The following is a 9,546-nucleotide window of genomic DNA, read 5'->3' as shown; positions in this document are numbered from 1 at the left end:
ATTTCATCTTTTAAAATGCATTTACTTGCAGGATTTAAATCCAACTGGGCATGGGCACAGATAGACAGAGTGTCAAACCAGCCCTGGGTCCTTTGGCACAGAGGAGGCCAAAGAAACCCATCTGGTAAGGAATCCGTTTCTTGCCATCCTGTGCCAACAGGGAAGGCTAGCAGATTAAGGAGCTGGAGACTGCAGATTCCACCCATGGGGAGTGCATCACTCCATTGGGCTACATGCAAGAGAAAGCACTAATGACTCCAAATGGTAGAAGATCATCTTGAGTTTGCTAACATTAAAGCTCCACATTCCACTTAAACTTTATATATATATTAAAAATAAATGGTTAGGGATGTGGCATGATAAAAACTGACCAGATTCAGCACTGATCCAAGCGTGTGGATACAGTTGAGCCTGGTACCATCAAACCCTTCTCAAAGCTAAGCCAACTTTCTCCTGTTCATTAAAAAGATAAAGTTTCTATTTCAACACACTTCTCTCTGTAATGTAGACTACAAAACTGACACAGTACTTCAGTGGCCCACGCTCTTCACCCCAACCACAGCTGATTTTGGCCAGTAGTGTATAAAATTCCACTGTCTGCCAACGAGCCGGATCAACTGTGCTTCTTAGTGAACAACCAACACGCTTTTTGTTTTGGAGTGCTAATAACTAACGTGAAATTTAAGGCATTTTCTAACACATGAAGTAGTTCTACGCTGGGTACTTGACTTCATTCACCTGAGCCAACAGCCATGCACCTTATAAAGGTGACGAGCTGACCTATGATACATAGCATCCATTGATGGAGCAATGTTATTCTGCCTGACCCTATCAACGTGATTTGTAAGCAATGTGCAAGTTTGACAAGTTTTTAATCCAGGAGAATAAAGCACTTGGATCATCCCTGGCTTTAACTCCCCTCACAACCTACCTCAACTGCTCTTTGTGTTCATGAAGCCAAGCAAAACTTTGCATATATTATGAACAGATCGAGACAACTTTAAGATGATCAGGGAAAAAAAAAACCCATAAAACTCATACAGCTGAAGAACAGTACATTTCTCAGCCTTTACATTCAAGAGCATCTTACAAATGTCTACAGCAAATGGGTAAACTCACCCCTAGTCTAACTTCACTGAAGTTAACATTTTTGCAACAAGAAAAAACAGGCCTAGTATCTTAGAAGTCTGTCACTAGATAAAAAAAGTCACAGTATGTAAAAACTTAATCAAAACCAGTCGTGGATACAAATCAACTCCCAGGGTATTTGTGCACCTAAGGGATAACTGAGCACATCAGCTTTGTTAGACAATGGGCTGCTCTCCCTGTTTTGTTATCTATTGCCAAACTGTAGCCAGTAATTTGTTTCAGCAAGGACTGCAAACAGACAGCTTTTGTATTACTACCCATAGTCCAGTGCTCACAAACTCCCTGTAGAGCTGCAGAGCTCCTATAGCATCCTACCTAAACATTTAACAATTGAAGAAACTCCTACGTGTAAAACTTCTAACAACAACATGTCACCTAAAAACATTCAAGACCTTCATCTTACATCTGGAATCTGCTCAAACCAATTGCTTGACTTGCACTGAGTTCAATGGCGTTTTAGTTTGTGCTCCTATGAAGCTTCACTTACACACAGTCTGATGGCTGCTGCCCTTAATCCTCCACCTCGGTGCCGTAAGTGTTATTGCTGATCTCATGAAGCTTTTCTTTATACAACAAAAGCAGCAAAAGAACTGTCAGCTATGAGTTAGAATTCAAATCAAACGCCTGCAGACTTCTCAATGTAACGCCACTTCATCCTGCTGACATCAGCTCCCCATCGGCCTACGGCTGTGAGCTCACACCCCAGTATTCCAATCAAGGTACATTTTAAAGAGGTTTCTCAGCATACATGTTCCTGCTTCCTAGAGAACAGTTCTAGAAAAGCCAATTTTTAATCCCCATTACCAGTTTTCTATTTGCCTGAAACACTGCATCTCTTTTTGGCCACTGCCATTTCACTTACAAATATAATGCCTTGTTTTCACTGTACTTATTTACACTGGATGTAAGAATACTTGAATATATGTGTGAAAGAAGAGTCTTCTTAGAACACATTGTAAAGAGAACAAAGTGACTCTGGATACCCGAACTCAGTTGAGATACCCTCTGCAACACACAGCTCCGCATTTACACACAGTTCGGATCCTCTTTCTGGATGGGCTAAGACCATCGGCAGAGTCTGAAGTCAGATCTATTGAACCTGCAACACAGATAAACACAAATCAGTAAGTTCTGAAAGACAGATGGAAGCCACAGAGGTATTCAAATGGCTTCAACAAGCCTTTGACCACCCCAGTTGTTAGAAGAATTGTGTGTGAAGCTATACTCTGCTTCTACCAACACCCACATTACAGCTACTTATACAACACCCAGTGCACGTATCAGAATCCAAAGCTCAGCAAACTCAAGCCCTGCACCCTCAGGTCTGTACCCACACAGAGCAGCTGGGAGTGCAGCCTGCCTTGAACATCAGTGTCACAGGCACCACAAAAAGAGAGGAACTTTAAGGATTTAACCAGATCAGTTTGTCTGTTCTTAAAGAGAGCTTCTACAAGACTGAGGTACAGCTCTGGGGTAGAGTCAGAGTCATAGCATCACAGACTGGTTTGGGTTGAAGGGACCTTAATGCTCATCCAGTCCAACCACTGCCACAGGCAGGGACACTTTCCACTAAAGCAGGTTGCTTCAAGCCCCTGTGTCCAACCTGGCCTTGAACACTGCCAGGGATGGGGCAGCCACAGCTTCTCTGGGCACCCTGTGCCAGCACCTCAGCACCCTCACAGTAATTTGCCAAGTGATTTTGCCAAGAACTTTGTTTCCTGAAGTCTCTGCATAACCATACAACAGTCAACTTTGGACTGTACTTCCTCCATCCTAAACATCTGTACCATAGGACCTACATCCCCAACCCAGGCCTACAGACACCAGAATCCAGAGACAAAGCCATGGTGCCTTAGACAACTCAGCTGTTCCTACTGTCTCTGTAACTAGCAGATCACTTAGTAGTTTAACTGAAGTATCAATATGAATAAAGGAAAGGGATTTTTAATGGTAGCCTGACCATTGCTTTGAGCATTCCTGTAATTTGCCTTGGCAGATATCCTGACCACAGCCTCTTGCTGTGAGCTAAGAGTGCTGAAGGAGCCAAAAGCTAAAGCTCCTGGGTACAATCTTGTCTGCATGTCAGTGCGTGATGGCTGCTTTACAAACCCCAGCACTGTCTTAGGGGGATGCAGTGCCCCACTAAAATACTACCATCAGTCAAGCTGCAACAAAGCCCACCACCGCCCCAAACCTCCTGCAAGGACAGCATTAAAGCCTGCAGACCTTTCATCTGGTAGTCAAAAGTTAACTCTTCTCCAGCCTTGATGGTTCGTGTAGAAAACAGTGCTATTCGAGGAAGACGCAAGTCGAGGTTATCGATAAACACGTTGAAGACTTGAAGGTTTGGGTCACACTGTAAGGCAAAAATTAATGTAGTTTCTGTTAGCAAAAACAGGTTGAGTTTCACTGAAGTGTTTAAGTAAACCAGGGTCACAGGAAAGGAAGAACTGGTTCTGCTCTCAGTGACGGAATGAAGTCTGAAGTAAGTTACGTTCTGAAATCAACAAATCACATTCTTGAAATAGCACTGAAGGAGAACATTCACAGCTGAGAGTCGAGTCCTTTCAAGAAGGCCTTTACACAGCACAGAGAATACATGTAACAGCTTATTAAACCCAAACGAAGATACCTTCGAAAGATGACAACAACAAAGTGACAAACAGAACAATTAAAGCTGCATTCAGAGGTCAGTATTCACCTACAAAACCCATAAAAAGGACTAAAATTGGAAGAAAAGAAAAAACAACCCATTTTTTCAAGCCCCACACACTCCCCATCTGTATTTAGGTTTAAACACTGCTTCCAGGCCAGAAGTAACCTTTTCATACTATGCATGAATTTCTACCTTCAGTTGCTAACCTACTTGGCTTCTGAAGGACCTGCTGTGGGCTGGGTGGCAGGAGGAGAGTCAAGGACACTAAGCAGGGACTAGAAGCCACTTCATCATTTTCTCTGGGTTAAGTGTCAGAAATCATAGAATCCCAGCCTGGTTTGGGTTGAAAGGGACCTTAAAGCTCATCCAGCTCCAACCCCCTGCCATGGTCAGCGACACCTTCCACTGGAGCAGGTTGCTCCAAGCCCCGGTATCCAACCTGGCCTTGAACACTGCCAGGGATGGGGCAGCCTGTTCCAATGCCTCACCACCTATCAGTAACCACTGGGACAGTCTGTTAAACCCTGCATGCTTTTTTTCTCTTTAACAGTAAAATATATCTCACACTGAAGAATGAGAAGTGAAGTTTGACATTTCACAATTAGAGCAAGAACACTTCACTCCCATTTCCAAAACTGAAGAGCTACTGGCTGTATCTACAACTCTTCTTCAGCCTTCTCCCTGGCAATTCCCTGCATGAAATACAAACACCATCAGCTCACAGTTTTGAAGATGTGAATTTACTGCATCTGTAGAACACTGACTGCATCTCACAAACATTATACTGGTGAGAAATAATACATTTTTTAGTTCAGGACTCTTTACAAATGCAGCTGAGCCTTCTTGCTTTAGGTACTTCACTTAAGCACAAAACAAAACACTACAAAATGTCCTGTTTAAAATTTACTTACGAGTTCCCTGGCAAGTTTAGATTTAAGGGGAAAAAAGTATCTACAGGGGAGAAATGTCAATGGCAGCATAGCAATCTTCTTTTCCCCCCCCTCTACCAATGTCTGAAGGACGAAATTCAGCATAAGCCCCAATCTCCTGCCCTGCTGCAGAATAACACATCAATTCCTATCACCTTTGATTCTTCTGTTAAGTACTTTTATTAAGTTCTTTCAGTTACTTGGAAGAAAACACACCCAGACCAACCCCATTTTGGTTGTCTTCAGTGACAATCCCCTGTCCACCAGGTGCCCACTTCAGGCAGCATCTCATTCCCAGATTTTTGCAGGTAGTCTTACTATCACCAAGGCTAAATATTCCTATTTATACCTGACCAGCCGGGGCTGGTATGAAACAAACTACTCCAGAAAGACTGTGACTATGGTAAGAAAATGTTTACAGCAGGAGAACATATTTCTGGCACACTCAGGGTAATTCTCCAGATTCTTAGTATACAAAACAAGGTCTTACGCTGTGATTCACAAAGTGGGACACATTTCCATAGCGAGCTGCATCCACTGTAAATTCATCTGAGTCATAGTCCAAATCAAACAAGTATGTATTTCCCTGGTTGTCATAGAGCTGGCCTCGTCTCTCTGCTTCTTCACTTGTAATCACCTAAAAAAAAAAAAGAGAGAAAAAAAGAAACCTGCATCATATTATTAACTATTAGTAAATTCACACAAGTACCACAGTCAAGTTAGAAATGTTTTTACTTCGTAGAAGAATCCCCCAGTTGCTTTTTGATGTTGAAACACAGCATTCCATCTCCAACCTGATCTAGATGAAGATGTCCCTGCTCATCGCAGGGGGGTTGGTCCCTTCCAACCCAAATTATTCTATGATTCTATGAATATTGAATATTCATTCACATGCAGGTAAACTGGTTAGTGACCAGTGGATGTAATCTACCTACAACTGATGCAGAGCACTACCTTGTCTTGGGGAAAAAAAGATATCAGCACCTTCTGTGAAGAGTTTTGATGACGACAGATACAATCAACTTTTCCTGCTCGAAGTCTCTATAAGCACAATTTTTGCATTAGACCCAGAAAGCCGCCTTTACCTCATGTAAAATAAAGTTTTAACTTTCTCCCTTTGAACAGTCAAAGATCAACGGGTATCAGTCTTAACACCCCAGTCACATTTACAGCCCAGTTTTCATCTCCTCCCTCCCTAGAAGCACCTCTTTCTGCTATTTTTGACTGCAAAGAAAGATCCTGTTCATAACAATTTTGACAAGACAAAGCTGAATCTATGCAACTAGACTAGCACAAGGTGCAAATCCACAAACTCCCCAGAGAAGAGAATTACAGTCACTTCTGACAGAAGCAACAGCTTAAAAAACTTCATCTGCAGCCTGTTCCATGTATTGTGTTGTGCAGCAACATGTTGTTCAGCAAAGAATCGCAATGTGGCAGCAAGACAGATACAAAATGTGGTGGCATCGGACAAAAAACCCTCCAAAATCTTTCTGACAGATCAGATTTGAGAATTTAGAAGTGGGGAGTAAGTAGATGTAGGTGAAAATGTAAATACACATTCTTTCCTTTAAGCAACAAAATTACACCATTATCTTTCTGCATTAAGCCCTCAGAGACTTTGACTGACCTCTTGCATGTTTACAAGAGACGTACGACCATGAGAAATGAGAATATCTGGGGGAGGAGGCAGGACAGTTTAACACCACAAACATCTATACAAAGGGACAGAAGGAATTCTTTTGAGTCAACTTGGTAGCAAGGCAGATTTGTGGCAGAACCACCAGCAGACTGGATGAGAGAGGCTGCCAGGAGCCTTGAAGCTGAGCAGAGGTTGGACCACATAACCACAGGGCAGTACAGAACCTCTAGAGTAACTTGAGGTCAGTTTTTTGTAACATTACAGCTGTGTTTGAACTAGTAGGAGATTGAGTAAACAGGTGATGTAGACACTACAAGTCTTATTCATGCTGCTCATCTCATCAGAAGTAATCAGTATGTTTGGATATACTACCTTAAAAGTTCAGACAAAACAGGAAGGGACTGACACACCAGGTAGGGAGTTTAGCAATGACTGTGCCTGGGGACAGCAAAAACTACAGTCATAAAGATGATCAGGGAAGGATGAAGAATATGACTGCCATGAAAGAAAAGGACTTGCTTTTAGAAATACTAGCAGGGCATGAGCCTAAAATAATTCTTTAGTGACACATGGGATAAGTATTCTCTTTACACTGAACCTTCTACGATTGCTCTGGAATGGAGGAACGTTCTGGACAATATAAATTTGCAGTCTTCAATGCCTATTTTCTGTATTTCTCTACTCAAAATAGACTTACATAGAAGTGTTAAAACTGACAGAAAGCTCATGAAGATTTTCTCCCAACATTTCCCTTACTGTAAATAACTCATGTAGATGAGATAAATACATACCTCTCCAACATACTCCATCACAAAACTGTTGGTTTTAATTTTCTGGAGGGTTTTTACTCCCCAACCACGGCCATTGTTAGTTCTGAAGATGCAAAGAGAATAGGGTGTACCTTTCTGTACTATCCTATTAGGGCAGTCAGGCCCACACCTACAAAAGGAATTGCATTCATAGATGGGCAAGCCAGGCTGGATTTTCAACTTCTTTTGTTTATTGTATGCCAAAATAAACCCAGCCTCCTTTGGACAGCACTTCTCAGCGGGGCAGTCAGTGCATTCACAGCCAGTCGTTATTCCATTTAACACATTTATTCCCGGAGCAGGTTTATACTCATTAATGTAGTAGAAGTCCAAAGGAGGGCCTTCGAGATCCACAGTGTTTTCTACCAGGATCATTGCTTTATGATTCTTTTTCCTGTTGAGTTCTTCTTTCCATCTCTGCAGAGCTATTCTTTGCTTAGCCTTCTTTACAATGTAATCTGCAACCACAGGATTCAAAGCTTTAACATGGTTTCTCACTTTCAGTGCTTTGCCTTCTCTCACCCGAGACAAGTATTCATTCTTGTCACTAAGAAAGTTATGTAAAAGCAACGGGCATTTCAGATTTTTCTGAGGTTCCCAAGTATTTGAAGATTCTGGCCATCCTTTCCATTTCACAAGATAGTATTCTGTGCCCTTGAAATACAGAAACAGACACAGGTTTAGCCACGTTCCATTTTGCTGCAATCCAGCATCAGAGAGTACACAAACACAAGAGCTTTGGAGTTAAGCAGCAGCATGCAGTGCAGAAGGCCTTGATGTCCCTATACCAATTAGATTTGGGGAGAAAAAAGAAAAGAAAATCAACTTTTCTGTTTGCACATTAACTTACAGCACAATTTTGGACACTTTATGTATCATCTCTGAGGACAAAGAGATAAACAGCTCCGATGAACTCTGATTGCTAACAGCATACCTGGAGGAGGCCCGTTTGTTAAGGCAGTCAGGTTATGCCAACTTAGCTGTACGACTCATATAGACAAGCAGAACACAGTGGTATCACACAGAAATAATTCCCAACTTAGCAGAAAAAAAACCCTCTAAAAAACACTGTTGTATCACGTGCCCTCCCAAAAAGAATAATCCATTCAAAACACGTAACATTGTGTATATAATACATTTGGTACTTGTTTTAAAAAAGGCCAAATAACTGTAACAAGGCCAAATCCTGAGACTGAATTTCACTGGCACGATCAAGCCATAGGAATCCAGTGGCAGCACATGGCCCTAACTCTTCATCAAACAGACTACAATAGGCAAGCGAGGAATACAGACCTTTACCTGCAAATAAAGGAGAAGCATCGTGATACATACCAAGCTACAACCTAATAGCATCAGCATCTTGCTTAACTTCCAGATACGCAAAGGTGAAGCATTTCATACTCTAACATCTCCAAAGTTTCATAAAACAAAAAGACCTTTCCTTCAGCATGCCAAAAGCAGCAGTTGTACCCCTTTTCTGTTTACAGTTCAAGGTTTAAAAGGTATTTCATTCAACGTCAGCAAGAGCCTTGTCCTCACAAGCCTGCAGCTTTATGTTATGAGCAAAGCTACCTTTGGCTCGCTTCCCAATTTCAGCTGTAAGAGTGATCAAATTGGTCTGTGTTTCTCTTACCTCTTCTACCTTGTAGTCACACAAATATTCCACCTCATAACTCTTTAGACTCCTGTTGGTGATTCCAATGGATTTACATCTCAGATTTTCCTTCCTACATAATTCTTGGAGGGTCTCAAGTGAAGCTAGACATGGCACATACCAAGCTACAATAAGAAAATTGGTAGAGAATCCTATTTAATGTCCCGGCTGAATAGAAATCATTATGCCTTATCCCAGAGCCCCCACATCGCAACTGGTGATAGCAGTCCACGAGTCTCTTGTGCAACTAGTGTCTCACAGACTCAACCCTTCTCTAACGGGTGAAGTGAAACACGTCCAGTGACTCCCTCCCTGCACCTTTATTCTGTTCAGTACTTACATTTACAAAGAACAACAAACATTTTGGAGGGCAGAGACTTCCACGGGTGAAAGCTGCACTAAGAACCAAGTTTATTTTCCCTGCCATTACAGCATCCCGTAACCGAACTACGGCCACATTCTTCAGGAAAACCGCCAAATATCTGCAGTTAGTCAAGTGGAATCGAGCACTCGCGATGCAACCATGGTGACCGGACGAGGAAAGAAGGGATACACAGCGCTCTTCCAGAAGGATCCGGCTGCCTGGCCAGCTCGGCGGGTTTAAAGGGACGCGCCGCTCGGCTCGGCGACCGTGCCGGCTCCCGACCAGAGCCCGGCGAACACCGCCGGGAGGGACGGGGAAGGGAAGGGAAGGGAAGGGAAAGGAA

General features: G+C 42.5%; 1 protein-coding gene across 1 annotated transcript; it reads right to left on the bottom strand.

Moving 5' to 3' along the window:
• Positions 1–2,022: 2,022 nt before the first annotated feature.
• On the bottom strand, positions 2,023–8,964 carry SUV39H2 (suppressor of variegation 3-9 homolog 2 (Drosophila); the record flags this gene model as incomplete). The annotated part of the gene is made up of 5 exons (XM_010012355.1): positions 2,023–2,248; positions 3,376–3,505; positions 5,225–5,371; positions 7,168–7,839; positions 8,819–8,964. Coding segments are annotated over 5 exons (1,205 nt in total), but the record flags the coding sequence as incomplete, so codon positions are not given.
• Positions 8,965–9,546: the final 582 nt, after the last annotated feature.

This window comes from Nestor notabilis, unplaced genomic scaffold, assembly GCF_000696875.1.
Source record: "Nestor notabilis isolate BGI_N333 unplaced genomic scaffold, ASM69687v1 scaffold31283, whole genome shotgun sequence".
Taxonomy (NCBI): Eukaryota; Metazoa; Chordata; class Aves; order Psittaciformes; family Psittacidae; genus Nestor; species Nestor notabilis.
Note: the sequence above shows the minus strand (reverse complement) of the source record. Positions and strands in the feature narration are given on the sequence as shown.